Source organism: Myodes glareolus, chromosome 21, assembly GCF_982192425.1.
Source record: "Myodes glareolus chromosome 21, mMyoGla1.1, whole genome shotgun sequence".
Lineage (NCBI taxonomy): Eukaryota > Metazoa > Chordata > Mammalia > Rodentia > Cricetidae > Myodes > Myodes glareolus.
This window is the reverse complement of record NC_142046.1, coordinates 20,759,423-20,776,735: the sequence shown is the minus strand read 5'-3', so window position 1 is coordinate 20,776,735 and position 17,313 is coordinate 20,759,423. Positions and strand designations below refer to the sequence as shown.

The window sequence follows — 17,313 nt, the reverse complement described above, 5'->3', positions numbered from 1 at the left end:
GGTTAAAGCATCCCCTGCCCTCAAAATGGCAGTGCTGACATTTTCCTAAACAGAAGGACTTGGCCAGGTAAACAAGCCTAAAAGATTTGTTTATTAGAAAAGTAGATCTCTTAAGGTGTTTTCGGTTCACAAGGAGCTACCTCCTTTAACCTTCTCCCCCAAAAGCAACTGTGCCATGGGCAGTAGTTGTGAATCAATTCTTTTCTGCCATTTGCTCTTTTCCCCCTCACCCACAATGGCCTTGGCAGTTTGATCCCCAGTAAATCTTTCTGCCCACGGAGCAGACTAGTTCAGTTCTCTGTGCCGTCGTTTATACAAGGCGGGGTCTTTTAACCTGTAACCTGGAATACAACTCAAAGGAATTCTTCCTTAGCCTCCAGAAGGCAAGAATTCACAGGCCTTCCCATGCCTGGCTTTGTAACTGGTTTTTTTTTTTTTTAAAGGAATGTTACAACTAGGGGCTCTGTCCCAGTCCAGCAACTAGGCTTCTGTAGGTCTAACTTTTGGTATGAACGACCTTCAAAACTAAGTGTGTTAGGCAATCCCTATGACCAACAATGTCACAGGGAAAAATCACCAGGACAAGCAGAATCCTATCTTATTGTTCATATTTACCATTCTAACCAGTATGCTAGTCTCTAATAAGACCCGACTGTCCTGTCTCTCCTCTCCAAAAGGGTAGTTCAGAAAGAGGGACATGGGTTCTGTTGATCACATGCCTCAGGAGGGCTACACGTGTCAGGGACCAGCTTCGATGAACTTCATTATGTCCCAGGGTAGGAGCGTGGGTATTAGAATTATTAAGCGCCAGACAGAGCTAGTTCTAGAGCCGGGCAGAGGTGGTGCACACCTTTAATCTCAGCACCCTGGAGGCAGAGGCAGGCAGACCTCTGGGAGTTCAAGGTCAGCCTGGTTCAACTAGCCTAGGAGCTAGTTGCAGGACAGGCTCCAAAGCTACAAAAGGAACAGAGATATATGAGAGAAATAAAAGGCAAAAAGAACACTGGACCACCCAGAGTTATTTTCCACACCAACCCAAAAGAGGAGGGGGCGGAGTCAATAGACTTCATTAACATGATATAAGAAATAGACTTGAGTTCTCCGTTGGTCCAGGTGGAGTGAATCCATCTCTCTACCCAAAATACTAATTAACCACACCCTAAGTCAGGATCTCTTGTTTGTAGCCACACCTGTTGTCAACAACTTTGAAAGAGAAAAAAAAAAACAAAAAACAAAAAAAAAACCCTCAAACTTTGACCTTAGTCAAGGTGGAACAGGCTTACATCTGTGGACCCCCACAGTGTGTGAGGTGCACCAAGTAACTTTGGGGCATGCTCAGAGTTATTGCAATGCCCAGAGTATCTTCTGAGTTGACTCATCCTTGCAGAATAGCTTGGCTGCCAAGCAGTAGACTTAACCACTAGGATCTCAAAGCCAGAACATTCATATCCATGAAGGAAGCCGAAGTTCTAAGTTTTAACACAAAGAGCTGCCAGGGCTTCTCTTTGAGATGTTTGGGTCCCCAGTTGGGCAATAGATATGAATAACCTAGCAAAAGGCCATGGCTCTTGAGCACAGGTCCAGCAAGGACAGTGGCTGCCCACAGCTGGTAAGGGAAGATACTCTAGATTTTCACCATGAACCAAGAGTGCCCTTGTGCTGGTGAGAAAGAAGACCCAGTAGGACAAGAATGCCTGGAGCCTATAGCCTGAAAGGATGTGTACAGAGCTGGCCAGAAGAGCAGGGAAGCAAGCAGAATGCGCTGTGGGAGCATTGGGTGCCTGCCCTCCCTCCCCAGCCTGCAGCTGTTGGAGACTGCACAAGGAAGGCTCTGTTTACTGGTGGCCATGGTCCCAGTGGGAGGGTGCATTACTGTCAGGCAGGAGCGGCAGGCAGACAGTCTTTGCGGCCTGAAAGGACCCTGTGGTCAGCTTTTGTGGAAGGCCTTTCCTCACCCCGGAAGGAGAGATGCCAAGGTGCTTCCCCTGCGGACTAGGCCTCACTGACTCCCTCAGTGGATCTTCCAGGGAAGCAGGGAACGTCAGAGAACACCGGGAGGCTGGGTGAAAGCACCCTGCAATCAATCAATCAATCACAGGAGTGGGGGAAGTAAAGCAGCAGTGCACAGACCTTGTTCTGTCTTTGCTGGGGTTCATCTCTGCAAGTCCTTGGCTCGCAGAGCAGGCAGTCAATCCTCTTGGTAGACAGAGTGACTTCCAGGCGTAGGAAGCATAGGAGCTGGGGTAGGAGATGGCACAGAACTTGGGTGACAATAGAGGCTCTGGGTAAAGGGGGCCTGGGCTGTTCTGAGAGACAGAAAGGACCACAGAGACACCCACTGTGTGTGTGGGGGAATCGAAGGGAATCAGAAAATACAAAGGGGGCTGGACAGATGGTTCAGCAGTTAAGGGCGCTTGTTGCTCTTGCAGAGGGCTCAGGTTTTTAATCTCTGTACCTACATGGTGGTTCACAACCATCCATCCATCCATCTAGGCGATCTGGCACCTTCTGACCTCCAGTGGCACCAGGCTCAAGCAGTGCACATTCATTCATACATACAGTCCCCAAACCAAAACAACAACAAAAACACTCACACACATAAAATATGTAAATCTAAATAAATGTTAAAGAGAGAGGGAGAGAGAGAGAGAGAGAGAGAGAGAGAGAGAGAGAATAGGACCTTAGGGGCTCTCCAGGTTTTATCTCCCTGAAGACCATACCCCTTGACCCACAATGTCTAGCTAGGCAAACCTGGAGGTGTGGGGGAGAGGTGCTGGGAAAGGGTTTGGGACAAGAAAATTCACACAGGTATGTTCTGTGGGCCGCATGTGGGCAAGGGTAGTTACACAAGAGACAGCTCAACCTGGGGGGCTTACTTAAGACTCGAGGGTTTTCTTTGTTATAACTCAGTTGCACAGTTCTGGATCATGGAGCTTTGCTGATAACAATCTCGTGTCTCAATATCAAAAGGCTGAACATGCCTGAAAGCAGTAATGGACAGACAGAAAGGTATTCCTGTCCAGTCCAGGGTCAGCTCTTCTGTGGGTCTGATGGCTATAACCTAGTGCCTGAGTTTTGGGTGGCTTTTTTTGGTGGTATTGTGTGTGGCGGGCGGGGGTGAGCAGCCTCAAGCTGCAGGAAATGGTTAAGAGGCCTCTGCCTTTTCTCTGGTATCCAGTTACCTTTTGGCTGTAGGACAAGCTTTCCTGTTAGAAAACCAGACCGCCCGCGGGAGGCACGGAGCGAAGGGGAAGGAGTCCTCACTCTCCCAGGACCTTTCTTAGGCGCTCAGGTGAAGAAAATGGTGTCTAGCCCTTATATCTTTTCACCTAGATGAGCAAGTCCTAGCAGGCTTCCTGGACAAGTTTGGGCACCAAGGTGGCAGAGGTGGGGAGCTGTTTAGGATCCCGGCAGGAGGAAGGGTGCCCCCTGGTGGCAAAGGAGACCATGCCTGACCGAGCTTGCGAGCAGGACGCAACCTATCTCTTGAACAACTTGTTAACAGTAGTCATATGCTCTACGGCAGCTCCCTCCACTCATCGCCTGGCAGATCTCGGGTCCCCCTCTCGACGTGAACTTGGGCCCTCTTGCCCAGCCCAGCCTTCCCAGATAGTCCCCGGCCCGAAGGCCTGCAAACCGGTTGTCACCAACCACCACAGAAATAAACAAGCAGCGGCCTCAGGGGAACCCTAATCCCGAGTCTCCGCTAGGGGCAGCATGGCGCTGCTCGTCCACCTTGAGATAGGTAGGTCCTCAGGCTGCCTTATCTGGGAGAGAAGGTCAACACTCCTTGGTGATAGCGCCGTTTATTTGCAAAGAATGGCACGCAGGAGTCTAGGAAGTCCACGCGGAGCCCTACCCCTCCTCCCCAGGAAGACTGGCAGGCAGTCTCTCCAGCCTCCAGTGCCCTGAAGCTGGTGGAGCTGGGGAGATGGACTACAGCACCAACTTTTCATAACTGTTGGGAAGCTATGACCTCTGGGTTCTCATAGCAGTTAGCCACTTTGCTGGTCATACTGGACTTGCTGCAAGCCCTGCAGGGGCAACACCCAGTCACCAGACGGTCCCAAGGCTCCAGAGAATGGAGCCAGAGAGGCAGCCAGTCCCAGGATCGAAGACAGGGAGGCAGCCAAGATGGCCGGTGTCTTTGCAGGACATTAATCAGGATGATAAGGAGCACCAGCCCCACCAGAGGACCTCCCACTGCAGCCAGCACGGAGCCCCCTGCCAGGGAAAGTCCAAAGGCTGCCAGGGGCAGCAGCAGGAAAGTGAATAGTAGGTAGACAATGGCTACCCAGCGGTACCGGGCAGTCAGGTCACCAAAACGCTTGGCCAGTGGAATGGGTAGTCTCAGGATAGGCACCAGGTACCACAGCAGTATGCCAGCCAGGTTGAAGAAGAAATGGATGAGAGCAACCTGGTAAGCAGGAAGGGCAAAAAAGGGGTGAGGAGCTTGGACCAGATGATGTGGGTCACCTGGGCTTTTTAGAAATGATGACTTTTGCCAGGTGGTGGTGGCTCACGCCTTTAATCCTGGCACTTGGGAGGCAGAGGTAGGTAGGCAGATCTCTGTGAGTTTGAGGCCAGCCTGGTTTACAGAGAGTTCCAGGACAGCCAGGGCCACACAACACACACACACACACACACACACACACACACACACACCAAAAAACCAAACCAACCAACAAACAAAATAACAAACAAACAAAAAAAACCTATCTTGAAAAACAAAAAGAAAGCATGCCTTTCCCTGCTCTGCTCAAGTCTGAAGCTTCTCTGTGGTGTCCTCCTGAGTGGTTCAGAGAGACCACTTAGGATGGCAGGGTCCAGCCAGAGCAGGCTCATGTTCACCCTAAAACCCTCCCCCACATTTTAGGAGACAGGGGCCTATGCCTGCACAAGAGTGTGGTAGCATATCCGTCTGCTGCCGGAGACAAAGCGGGGTGGGGTGGACAGGGAACACAACACATGGCCTTTCTGTGAGTGAGCACAATCCAGAGGCCTGAGAGAGGATGGTTCAGGGTCAGGAGGCTCTGAGTGGCAAAGACGATACAGAGGCAAAGATGCAGGAGGCAGGCAGGGAGGGCAAGGCTCGGGTTTTTCCCGGGAGCAGCAACTAGTGCCAGCCAGGATTTCAGAACCTGATTCTGCCCTAGGCAGAGGGAAGTTAGAGCCAGGGCAGTGGACCAAAGATTAGGTGATTTAGAGAGTCAGAGCTCGAACAGGCCTAAGGGTGAGGCACGGAGCTGCGAGACTTGGGGTTGGGGGAGAACTTAGAGGCAGAAGCATGTCTCAGCTTAGGTGGCATGATGTGGTTAGCAAACGTGCACAGGTGAGCTCAGGCATCCCCAGGATGGGCTCTGGGAAGACATGACGTTCCTTAGCTAGTGACATCGGTACATGGAGGACCAGGAATTTGGGAACAGTCACATTGGAAGTGTGGACCAGAGGGCCACTCTTGAATACCCCAGAGAACACAGTGAGGAGTCCCGGATGGAGGCGCCAGAGGAGCACTGATCCTTCAAGGGAAGCTGGGGGACAGAGAGAGATACAAAGATAGAGGGACAAAGAGCAGGAGATGACCACAGGTTATTCCAGGAAAGTCGTCCTGGAAAGGAAGAACCGAGGCTAGGGCTGCGAGGTGCCCACAGTGTCCCCCTGTATCTGGGGCTAAAGGGCTATGGTTGGAGTCTGAGGAGCCCAAGGAGAGCTGGGGCTGTTACCAGCTTTTGCGGGGCTGGGAACGGGAAACAATGGCAGGCAGTACCTGGACTGCAAAGAGCAGCATGTCTGAGGGGCTGGCCAGGGCAGCCAGCAGGGCTGTGGTGGTGGTGCCAATGTTGGAGCCCAGGAAGAGGGGGTAGGCCCGTTCCAGGTTGATTATCCCAACCCCTGGAGAAATGGAGGGTCACTAGGGGCTCCAGCCCGGCCGCCCCGTCCCAAGCCCATCGCCCACTTTGGCTTACCCATGAGAGGCACGATAGCAGCTGTGAATACACTGCTGCTTTGCAGCAAGAAGGTTAAGCCTGCACCAACAAGGATGGCCAAGTAGCCGCTGAGCCAGCCAAAGGGAAAGGGGAAATCTGCAGGCGTGTAGGGTGGAAGGCTGTTGGGTCACTCTTAACTCCCCGCCTTACCCTCCATCCCAGGTCCAGGGCCTCCACACACCTCACCTACCCGCATTGATGACCGTTTTCACAGCCTGGGCGATGCGGCCCTGCAGCACAGAGTTGAGCAGCTTAACAATGAGGACCAGACAGGAACAGAGCACCAGCAGAGAGCCCGCCAGCAGGATGAAGCCCACAGCCAGGTCCGTGAGCCCCGTGCCCACAAACAGGTGATGGCCTGCGGGGGGGGGGGGGGGGGGCAGGGTGATGAGTGGTAGGGAGTCAGAGCAGTTAGCAGGGCAGGGGGCCCGAACCGGCGCAGGTACTCACAAGGCACTCTGTTCTCCGGAGCCAGAGTCGTTGTGCTATTATTCTCCCTGCAGGGGTGGAAGCCCTGGGGCTGAGGGAAAAGGAGGACTCAGGCTAGGCTCACAGCAGGCACACACAGAGGTTAAAAGGCTCAAGATCAAGCGGGCAGGATGATTTGGCAGGTCAGAGAGGGATGGGGTCAGAGGCACCTCACCGGTGTTTTCCCCTGGACGTCACACCATTGTTTAATCAGGCTGCCGTTAGTGGTGTTGCTGGTAGCACTGCTGGTAATCATGTTGGTATCCAGCTGGTACACAGAGGGGGCATGCTTATGCATCTGGCACTCCTCCCCTCAGTCTATTCCAAGCCCTCTTCTGTCCCCTTCCAGGACAGGGCTTCTGCCTGCTGCTCCTCAGCAGCCAGGCGCAGGTACCTTCCTATCTGTCCTCACCTGGATGATGAGGTGTGTGAAAGGCTGCGTCAGCACCTTGAGGAAATTGGGGGCCTGCCCCCCAGGTTGGAGGCTAGCGGCACCCAGGGCCAGTTCACTCAGCCTCTCTAATGCTGCCGTGGCGCTCTCCAGTGGCAACAATACCAACACTGTGAGCCAGTTGAAGATGCCATGCACAGCCGAGCCGCTGAAAGCCCTGCAGTCATACAGGGCAGGCTGGCTGTCTGAGCTGCCTCTACTGAGGCCAGTCCAGACCCAGCCTGGCCCTTCGGCCCTGACTCACCTCTGGAACTCCTCCCGGTCCCCTGACTGCGCCATCGAGACCAGGGTGCTGGTGATGGAAGTGCCCACGTTGACGCCCATGATGATAGGCACAGACACCTGGACAGTCAGCACTGTAGGGGTGCCATTTCAGCAGCCCTGTCTGTTCACCAACCCGCCCGCCACTGCCCTGGGAAAAGGGAGGTGTACTCACACTTAGAGGCCACCATGCTAACCACAATAGAGGAGGATGTACTGGAGCTCTGTACGAGGACTGTGACCAGCACGCCGATGACCAAGCCAGCCACGGGGTTGGACAGTACCACATTGTCCTTGAAAATGTCTCCGGCCATTCTGCCTATTCCCCACAGAGAGATGCACTGAGGCTGCCGAGGGCTGATGTCCCATCCCCACCTTGGCCTCCTGCCTGGTCACTCACTGCCTAGCAGCTGGAAGGCGGAGCTGAGGATGTCCAGGGAGCAGATGAAGAAGTAGAGGCTCCCCAGGAGTCCACACGCCTTGAGGAAGCCGATGACCACCTGGTGAAGCCTGCTGGCCATGCTGACCTCTAGAGACACCAGAGAGAGCTTATTTGACCAGCTGGCTACTCCCCAGCAGCAGCACCCCCCCCACATACACACATTTTGTCCCTTGTGAACAGGGACCATATTTCCTGTCACCTCTCAGACAGAACACAGGATCTCCCTTCTGTCCCATTGGGCAGGAACCTGTGTCCTCCTCTCATGTTCCCCAGGGCAGAGACTATGTCCCCTCCTTTGTCCTCCCTTGTTCCTTTGCCCATGACCTTGGAGGGGGAGTCCCAGAACTGAAGCCATCAGCAGGGAATAAAAGGAAGACCAGAGGCTGGGAGGGGAGTTTTCACCCCATCTTAAGCAGATGAAGGTGAGTTTCTATGAGGTGTATTCTACCAAGTCCCAGCCTATACTCTGCTAAGAAACAGGAAACCAGGGGCCTGTCTGCATGCCGTCTCATCACCCGCAAACCTACCTTTCAGTTCGTCAGCGTTCTTCAGCTGAGGGAAGGCCCAGGGGTCTGTGCCTCCCTCCTCCAAGCCTGGGATAGAACTGGAGGTCCCTGTGGGGGTCAAGTCAGGCAGGGCTGTTTGTAGAACCCCTCCCAAAGGTGGAGGACAAAAGGAAACCAGAGGTGGAAGGGGCTGGGGCACAAGGGGCCATGGATGAGGTCCAGAAGCAGGGAAGGGGAGAGTTTCAGTGAGTCTGGCTCAGGCCAGGGGTGTGAGGAGACCCCAAAACTCTTCGAGCGGGCAGCTAGAGAACCCTTGTTTTGCCTAGTGTAGCTGTCAAGAGGCGCCTGATACCTGAATTTCTCAGATTCCGGTCCACCAGGTCAATGGCATCCAAAGTAGGGTTGGGGAACTGGCCACCAGCAAGGGAATTCGGCATGGATTTCCAGGAAAGAGACCCAGGCCCAATCCTAGATTTGCTGAGGGCAAAGCAGGTGAGAGCAGGTGGTTCCTCCTACTCGGCCTCTATCCCACCCAGCAGTTTAACGTCAGGGCCCCTGACCTGAACCTTCAGCCGCAGCAGCCCCGTGCCTTGCAGGTCTTGGTGGCTCTCCCTTCCTTCTGACCACAGACAGATGGCTACCGTGACCTCAGGTGACTGTCAGGCGAGCCCAGTTTAGCTTCAGGGGGCAGGAGACAGGAGCCACTGGATCCCTGGCTCCCTTACTAGTCTTGGCTGAAAGAAGGTTTGGCAGCTGACTGAGGGCACAGGGTTCTGGGGCACTACCTGGAAGTAGCGGGTAGCTTAAGAACCCTGGGATTTCTCCTATCAAGTGTCAATGAGGACACTCCAGATAGTCCCAGCTTAGACTTTGGTATTTGATACCAAGCAGGTGACTTGCTTGATAACAACAGGTCCAAACAAAGACTTTGGTATTTGATACCAAACAGGTCCTTGCTTGATAAGAGCCCTGCCCCATCCCACCCTCAACTTAGGAGCAGGGCTTCGGAGCCCCCTGCCCATACCAGATCCCTTCTATCTGCTCTGGCCCCATGGGCCTCTGGGTCCGGAACTCTTTACATCCTAGTCTACCTGACCCCTCCCCTATTGCTTGGGGCCCAGGCCCAGGGGTCCTTGGTGTGCCCTCCCTTTGGCCTGGCCCTAGGCTCTTCTCACTTGCTCTAAGGTCGTAGGAGTTTCAAAATGGTGCCCAAACCCTGAACCTGGTGGTCACTCAGCTCTGGTCCAGTGTCCATTAGCTTGGTCTAGCTCTGGGAGCTCCTACCTGCATGTGTGGTGAGGGGCACCAGCAGGGAGGAGGCTCAGCGGGAGCTGTTGCAGGTCAAAGATCTGCCCAGTGCGCACATGACCTGCTGTGTGGAGCCCCATTAATGTTTACCCAGGAGCTGGGGCCCCCAAAGGGAGACCCTGCCTGGCCCCGAGGCCTTATTCAGACCCTTGTCATCCTAGGGCTAGGAGTCCTGAGCCCCCAGCCCAACTCTTTTGGGGTGGCACTTCTCCGAGGGATGGGCAACAGCTGGCCAGGAACATAATAGAGCTAGACACGGCAGCCACCAGTAGGCATCTGATACATTTAATGGACACTCTACAGCACCCAGGCAGGATGCTCGCAGTCTGGCCAAGGCTGCCTAAAGGACCCCAGGAGAACGTTGCCCTCCTCTTCCTCTGTTCCTCTGAACTCTGCAAACCTTATCGTGATCGTCTGTGTTCCTGACAGAGACAAAAGGGAAGCCCTTTGCACCAGGTGGGTGTGGAAAACGGATTTCCTCAGGTGGCCTGGGAAGGTACCCAGGCCTTCAGGTCAGCAGATTCAAATCTGAGGTTAAGGGTAGGGCTAGATCCAGAAGGGCTTTCAGTGGAGGCCGGTGGGAAGGGGGGGCAGGACATTGGTCTCTACCTGCAAAGATGGATGGGGGATGGTAAAGCCCTTCCCCATCCTACAGTGCTCATCACCTGAACCCTATCTGAATATCCTTTCCCAGATGAGTATTGTTCTGTGCCCATGTGCATGTAAAATGTCCCTATCTTGTGGGTCAGTCCCTTTCCAGCCCCTGGGATGGGTACTGGGCCCTCCCCTGCAAGCTGTTTCCTTAGAGGCCCTGCAAGCTCCAGCACCCTGCACTGCTTACTGCCCAGCTTTGTCCCTGGGCGCTTGAGGGACTTTGCCCAGGGAACGAGTCTTCTGAGTCTTCTCAATGTCTATTCAGCAAATTCCCTTTCCTCCCCATCCTACAACAGCTCCCCAGGAAGCCCCTCCCAGGGGCTCCTCCCCAGGAGGCTCCTCCCCAGGAGGCCCCTCCCAGGGGCTCCTGAATACAGCTCCTTCCTAGAGGGATGGAGTGTTACTGCTTTGGCCTGGGGTTGTCATTGTCTGTAATTTGTAACCTCTAGCATCTACAGGAGGTCTGGTGTGGGGTTTTGTTTGTTTGTTTGTTTTTTGTTTTGTTTTGTTTTTTGAGACAGGGTTTCTCTGTAGCTTTGGAGCCTGTCCTGGAACTAGCTCTTGTAGACCAGGCTGGCCTTGAACTCACAGAGATCCACCTGCCTCTGCCTCCCGAGTGCTGGGATTAAAGATGTGCGCCACCACCACCCGGCTCAGATCTGTGTTATTATGATCACCAGAGGTATAAGGAGGCTGGGAGTCTTAAGCTAGAATGATTAGCTGTGAGACCTCAGGCAAGACCCCTTGTCAGAGCTGGCTCTCTATGGCAGCCTTCTTTGATGCCTGCCAAAGAGGCAGCTTTGGGCAGTGGCAGACCCTCTCAGAACAGTTCCTGGCTCATGGTAGGAGCTCGGTGACCACTGATGAAGAGATGAAACACATAGACTCCAGGGATAGAAGAGGTAACCTGCCCTCCCTCTTGGCTCATACCCGTGAATGTTTACAGAGAGGAAGACCCGCTCTGAGGCCAGCCACTCATGGACAACTATAGCCTGGCCCTGTCCAAGCCCCTGCACTCATCCCCACAGACTCTTAGGAGCCATTCTCCACGCTAGGTCCTGGGTTTACAGGTAACATAGGCAGCAGAATGTTGGCTAGCCAAACGAAGTCACAGGCTGGTTTGGGGTGTGGGAATCCCCCATAGACTAGTAAAATTGAATGTCACCAGCCTACTGTGGCACCATGGCCACTGACTCTGACCTTAGGCTATGGCTTGAGATGTCCCTGGTCAGGGTGACACCACTCTGTCGGATCATGCAGGACTATAAGAAGGAGGCCCTGCTCGCAGGCTGTTCGGTCTGTGCTGTGTATGATCAGTGGCTCCGCGGCAGGCAAGCGGCTAGCACAGTTTCCTTTGTGCAGGTGGAGATAGCCAGAGTTTAGACCTCAGGGTTCCCCAGGGGATACCAGCACAGTCTTCCCCAGCCCCAGCAGCAGCATCCAGGCTGAGGAAAGTGGGGCTGGGGGCCCAAGGTAGGGTAGAGTCCAGCCGGCTGCTGAGTGATGGTAGTGCCAACTTTGAGGGGGACAGAGGACCTGGGTTCTATTCTTGATGGTTTCCGTTCAGCTTTGACTGCCAAAAAGGCAGCTAAGTCCAGGTCCAACATGGTCACCCCTCCACGAGGCATAGGGGTACTTTGTCGGCACTGTGGGCAGGGGATCCAGTGCTGCTCGTGGGCTGGCGTGTCCAGGCGCCGCATACATGCCTGGCAGAAGGTGTGGCCACAGTAGAGGCGGCGAGGCAAGTGTACTGATAGGTCATAGGCAGAGTAGCAGATGATGCAGTCATTCCGTGGGGCCGTCAGGGCTGCCCCTTCCTCCAAGGCTCGGGGGCCTTCAGGCTGCAGCATCCTAGGGAGAGTATGAGGGAACCAACAGGGCAGGGCAACCGCACAAGCTACAGTTCACCTCTGCCCACCTATGTGATGTTTTGGTCCATGCTGGCCCCCAGAAAGTGGAGGACAGGGCCATGGGACGGTAAGTACCTGCACACCTGGAGGGAAGATGGTGCCTTTGGGCTAACACCAAGTCTAGGCATATCTTTTGTTGCTGTGGCCATTAGCTGAAACATCATCCTATCCCACTGTTGAGACCCACCCCTAGCCTTCCTGAACCCCGGGCTTCTCTTACCTGCATCCACTCCACCAGAAAGATATTCCCAGCTAGAGGACTGCAGAAGGGGATGGGGACCCGGGACACTTCATGGCTCCCTCCCTGGGCTCGCATTACTGGCCACACAGGCAAGCGAGCAGGAGGCAGGTGGTGGCTGCGTCAAGTGAGAGTGGGCTCCCCTTTCAGCCACAAAGCGCCTGCAACAGGATCTGCCGCTCCCTGCTCCCAGCACTGGGCAGGAGATAAGGTGAGCCAGCCCCCTGAAGGATGAACCTGCCCAGACCACTCCCCTCTGTAACTCCCAGAGACCTGGTTTTGTCTTTCTCCACTCTAGGTGTCTCCAGTGTTTATGTCCTCCCTATTCTTGTACCCTTCTTCCGGGTCTCATCTGATCACCTCCTTGGTAATGTTTTCCGCTTTGGCCTCCGCTCACATCACCTCCTAGGGAACCTACCCCCACCCTCCCATCAGCTCTATGGTAGGGTGCATCTTCTTGCTAATTTGCGTCACTTCTCAGGATGGCCTTCCTCCCCACCTAGACTAAGTCTATCCTATGATGTCACAGGAAGTAGCCCGCCCATCAGGCCTGAAGTGTGATGATCTCCCTCACACAACCATCATCCCAGAAGCCCCACCACACCACACCCATGCTAAGCATCTCCCAGTTGGCCGCCTACCTGACCCTCGGCCTCTACAATAGTCCAGGGAGAGACAGTTCAGGGAAGTGGGATCCCTGTTCCCTGTGATGAGGACTGGAGAGGAGACAGCACAGAATTAGGGAGGCACACAGGGTTGCTAGGACCCCTAATTCTGCACACAGGGTTGCTAGGACCCCTAAGGCTGCACACAGGGTTGCTAGGACTCCTAATTCTGCACACAGGGTTGCTAGGACTCCTAATTCTGCACACAGAGTTGCTAGGACCCCTAAGACTGCACACAGGGTTGCTAGGACCCCTAAGGGCGCACACAGGGTTGCTAGGGGAAAAAAACTCTCCTTTACTCACTTTTACCCACCCGCTTGGCAGTCTGCCTTTAAGACTGGTCAAACGGGTTCCAGTGCTGGCCCTCACTGGAACTAGGAGCTCAGAGAGAAGAGTCAGGGCAATGACCTATCTGCCCATTCCTGGAGACCTCTACACACAACACATCTGGCCTGCCCTCTTACATGACCTGTCTCTGCATCAGGGAAGGGCCAACTTCAGGAGGACTCGTTTGTCGAGTGAGGCCAGCTCTTCTCCCTCTTCACGTGGCATTGCGGCTCTGCCCTGCCCCGGAAACACCAGGCTGCCCAGAGCTGGCCTCCTTGCACACTCCCTACCCTGGCATCTCAAACATGGCCCCCAGCAGGCATCTCACACTGCTTGGACAGGTAAGAAAAGAACACTCCCGTCAGCCCTGCTGTGCCTCATCTTCAAGGCCTGGCACACATCACTTGAAATAGGTTAAACAGCAGAGCTCTGGATAGTAGGGATTGTATTTGTGGGAAACCAGAAACATGCCCTGGCCAAGGGCGGGAGGTGACTCACGTTGGGCAGGGCTGGGTTCTGGGCCCTGGATCTGAGCTCCCACTCCCTGAAACCTGCTAACATCAGCCCCACCCACTAACAGCCCTCCAATCTAATCCTCCCCCAGAGTATTTTCTTGGGGTCCCCCACAGTGGCAAGTATGGTACCCTCCTACCTTGTGACTCAGGATTAATCTTGTTTACTATCTCAGCTTCAGCCCTAGGGAGAACGAGGAACTGGCCCAGGGCAGTGGACATATTACCATCTACGAGCCCCTGGGTGGACTGAGACCTGCTAGGGCCCTAAATTATGGACGTCATGAGGCATCCAGTCCTGGAAGGTCCCACAGAGTCTGGGAGTCTACCAGGGAGACTGTGTTTGTGTATGTTGAGGGCAAAAGCAGTTGCCCAGACTAGGATCCTCTCCCAAACAGACCGCCCACCCCCCATTTAAAAAAAAATAGTCACTATCACAGTGCTCACCCTGCTTTATTGCCAAAGTCTTGCAAGTAGTGAAGGGTGTCCCTATTGCTGCCAGCATGGCTAGTGGCTGGGACTGTATCTCAGAGGGCACTAGCTGGGCCTTCCTGGTGGACAGGCTCCCCAGATGCCCATGACAACGGCCGCTCCTGATGTCCGGCACCACTTTGGCATTGAGCAGAGACCCGGGCCCCACAGCCCTGGAGGTTGGATAGTCAGGCTAGGAGACAACACAGCAACAGCTGTGACAACGGCAGAACCGTGGGCAGTGGCAGCAAGAGCAGCAAGGCAAGCAGCAGCAGTGGTGGGCAATGTCATCGCCACGCCCCACAGGCGGCAAGCCAGCATAAGTCAGTCCTGATGGACGCTGCCCACCGCTGTAGGGGTTGCAGGGTGACTGCCAGCTCTGTTGGCTCTGCTCAGGAGCTGTACCTTTGATGCCCTTGGCACCCTTTGGCTCTGGGGCTTCAGTCATTTTCAAGAGACCCGTTGGCTCTGGGGCACAGGTTCCTGAGGGCAGAGGCTGAGTCTCAGCGGAGGAAGATGAAGATGGAACCTCCTCTAACTTCTGGCCCAGGTCAGACCGCAGGTGAGCCCGAGGGATGCTGATGTGGGTGTATGGATTCTTCACAACCATCTCATGGGGGTCCATGGCCCAGGCTGCAGGGGTGAGCAGAGACACATAGAGGGACTCAGGGAGGAGAAAACCTGCTTGAGAGCCCATAGCCCAAGAAGACACCTATTCTGGAGGAATCTGCCTTGTGAAGAGCCTTATCAATTAGCATCTGCATGCAGATGTGGGGACATCAGGATCTATGCAAGGCCTACGCGCCTTGGAGGTAGGCCCAAGTACCCAGTTGCCACCCTCCACCAAGTGTCCAAGAGATGCTCCTGGATGCAGCTGGGAATGGGGATAAAAAGCTAGGAGACACTGGTGAGCTGGTCTAAGGGAGAGCAGTGTCTGTCCAGGAGGTACCTCTAAAGTACAGGTCAGCCACTGGGCGAGGACTCACCTGCAGCAAGCAGCAGCAGTATGTCTTTCTGTCCTCCAGCTCCAGGTCCCAGTGCCTGTGAGTAGAGCTACCAGCAGGTGCCTTTTCCCTCCTAGAGAGGGGTGGGGCTTTGGGGCGGAGCTCAAAGATGGGGTTCCCAAGATCCCAAGAGGCCTTAGCAACTAGAGCACAGCAGCCAGTCACCCCTCATTCCCAGATGGGTGGAGGCCAAGGTTTGGGCTCTAAGGGGCATTTGCCAATCTAGGGTGACTCAATCACGATTCATCTGAGCATGTCCTACCTCCTTGGGTCATGGCCCCAGAGAGGAAGTGGGGGCAGGTCTTCAGATTCTGGGGCCACCCAGCCATTGCTCACATTTCTACAGACACGGTCCAGAATTCCTGCTTGTCACCTACTGCCCATACCCAGTTGACACTGGGATGCCTGAGACGGCTTGGAGGATTGTCCACTTTCCTAATAAAAAAAAAGTTTTGACACAACTTTGTAGATACGCTTTACTTTTCTTAAATTGGTTACATGGACACAAGTAACATTTTCAGCTCGTGTTTCTGAAAGTGCAATTTCCCTGTGCAGTAGAGTAGTAGAGTAGGGGAGAAAGCTCCCCAAAGTTTTCTGTCCCCCGCACCCATTCTTGGCCCTGGCACCCTTCTTTTGCAGCTTTACTTCCTTGTCCATAGAGGACACAAAGAATGACGGTGGGGCTGGGGGTGAAACAATAGTTGAAAGCTTATGAACCAACCGGTGGGCTCCTCTGGGTCTACGCTACAGCGGGAAGGGCTCGGACCCCATTCGGGAAAACACCAGGAAGGAGAGAGCAAGTAGGACACGGACTACAAGCCAGGGTGACTGAGTGCAGAGCCAGTCAGGCAGGCTGAGCAGCTTAGCAAGCAGAAGGAAATGGGTCTGGGGGAAACAAGCCTAAGAGGTGGAAAACAGCGCTCTCAACGTGGGAACCTTTAACCTTGCCCACCGCCCCCGGAGACTCCGCCCCTAGCCGCGAGCATGCGTAAACCCGGTCGAGGTGCCCAGTGGAAACTTAATTCCCCAGAAGCCTTCGCGCTTCAGGGTTTCCCAAAAGACCCGGTTTGGATGGATCCTTGGCTTGCTCCGCTCAGAACGGCGGCTGGTTGGGGGGGGGGGGGGGGGGGAGAGGAGGGACGGGCTTATTCTCTCAAATGGGGCGTGGCTTCATTTCACGGGGCGGGACTCTGGACAAAGGGTGGGGCCATAGGTGGCCTTGCGCGCGGGCCAAGTTGGGGGCAAGTGAGCAGAGCCCTCCTGGGAAGGGTGGGCTCATTCCTTTCTCCGATCACCGCTACCCGAGTTACCCCAGCGTGATGCCAGGATTCCCATGAGACGCCTCCCCCCCAAACCCCCGCACCTGACCCCTCCTCTCACCTGGTCTTGCTGAAGAAGCCCTGATGTGCACCCTTGGTTCCATAGAGTTGTAAAGTCTGGTCCAGCTTTGGCTCACCAGGAACATTGTTCTCTTCGTCTTGATTGTACAGAGAGGGTCTGTGGCCTGAACAAAATCTGGATTGTCCAGGGTCAGGCACAGGACTCAGTGTTGGTCACAGGCAGGTATGGGTACGCCTGGTGGCCATGAGATGGTAGAGAATGGCACTCTGAACATGTAGACATCCTGGTCACCAGCTTGTCCTTTGCCCTTTCCTCACTGAGGGCTCCCCTGAGGCAAAGGTGTAGGTCCAGGTAGAAAAGGACCAGGTAGAAGGAGGAAGAGGAAAGGAATGGGGCCTCCGCTGGGTGGGGTCAGTTTAGTACATAACACAGAAGCGCGTGCTGACCCGATACGACACAAGAAAGGGCTACTCCACCCTAGGCAGGTGAGTGTGCTCAATGGGCCCTCCACCCAACACGTGGACTGCCAGCTTGTCCAGGTATTTCCAACTCCCCACCTCCGGTCAGGACACCCGCCGAGCCTCTTCCTGCCTGCCCCAGCTCCCTTCTGCTCACTCCTTTGGTATCCGCTTAACCTCTTATCCCTTTTGCTGTCATATCGCCGTCTTTGAGTTGATGAGCCCTGGGTGCAGTGTGGATACGTCAGTGAGTTGGAAAACTCCCGGCGTTCACACAGGGGGTGTGTCGGGGTTTGGCGTGAAAGGACCC

The 17,313-nt window shown here is 54.7% G+C and overlaps 3 protein-coding genes across 11 annotated transcripts; all 3 read right to left on the bottom strand.

Annotated features, from left to right (window-relative positions):
* Positions 1 to 3,790: 3,790 nt before the first annotated feature.
* Positions 3,791 to 11,220, bottom strand: Slc34a3 (solute carrier family 34 member 3). Of its 6 annotated transcripts, none has more exons than XM_087899899.1 (14): positions 9,400 to 9,469; positions 8,676 to 8,849; positions 8,468 to 8,592; positions 8,137 to 8,223; positions 7,568 to 7,696; positions 7,343 to 7,486; positions 7,151 to 7,262; positions 6,868 to 7,063; positions 6,631 to 6,723; positions 6,438 to 6,507; positions 6,178 to 6,345; positions 5,967 to 6,083; positions 5,768 to 5,892; positions 3,791 to 4,417 (listed from the first exon to the last, which is right to left on the bottom strand). In XM_087899899.1, exons 3-14 carry the CDS (start codon positions 8,550 to 8,552, stop codon positions 3,953 to 3,955), a joined length of 1,791 nt encoding a protein of 596 aa, XP_087756025.1. In that variant the 5' UTR covers positions 8,553 to 8,592; positions 8,676 to 8,849; positions 9,400 to 9,469; the 3' UTR covers positions 3,791 to 3,952. The 6 variants fall into 6 exon arrangements, with proteins under 6 accessions (XP_087756025.1, XP_087756026.1, XP_087756022.1 ...); XM_087899900.1 differs by having other exon boundaries at positions 8,468 to 8,583; XM_087899896.1 differs by lacking the exon at positions 8,676 to 8,849 and having other exon boundaries at positions 9,400 to 11,220.
* Positions 11,221 to 11,369: 149 nt separating this feature from the next.
* Positions 11,370 to 14,317, bottom strand: Rnf224 (ring finger protein 224). Of its 3 annotated transcripts, none has more exons than XM_048426187.3 (3): positions 14,177 to 14,317; positions 12,208 to 12,941; positions 11,370 to 11,928 (listed from the first exon to the last, which is right to left on the bottom strand). In XM_048426187.3, the coding sequence occupies exon 3, from the start codon at positions 11,925 to 11,927 to the stop codon at positions 11,457 to 11,459; it is 471 nt and encodes a 156-aa protein (XP_048282144.3). In that variant the 5' UTR covers position 11,928; positions 12,208 to 12,941; positions 14,177 to 14,317; the 3' UTR covers positions 11,370 to 11,456. The 3 variants fall into 3 exon arrangements, with proteins under 3 accessions (XP_048282144.3, XP_085537361.2, XP_085537362.2); XM_085681235.2 differs by having other exon boundaries at positions 11,370 to 12,420; positions 12,867 to 12,941; XM_085681236.2 differs by having other exon boundaries at positions 12,867 to 12,941.
* On the bottom strand, positions 14,164 to 16,863 carry Cysrt1 (cysteine rich tail 1). Of its 2 annotated transcripts, none has more exons than XM_085681239.2 (2): positions 16,585 to 16,863; positions 14,164 to 14,833 (listed from the first exon to the last, which is right to left on the bottom strand). In XM_085681239.2, the coding sequence occupies exons 1-2, from the start codon at positions 16,667 to 16,669 to the stop codon at positions 14,394 to 14,396; spliced, it is 525 nt and encodes a 174-aa protein (XP_085537365.1). In that variant the 5' UTR covers positions 16,670 to 16,863; the 3' UTR covers positions 14,164 to 14,393. The 2 variants fall into 2 exon arrangements, with proteins under 2 accessions (XP_085537365.1, XP_085537364.1); XM_085681238.2 differs by lacking the exon at positions 16,585 to 16,863 and adding an exon at positions 15,187 to 15,582.
* Positions 16,864 to 17,313: the final 450 nt, after the last annotated feature.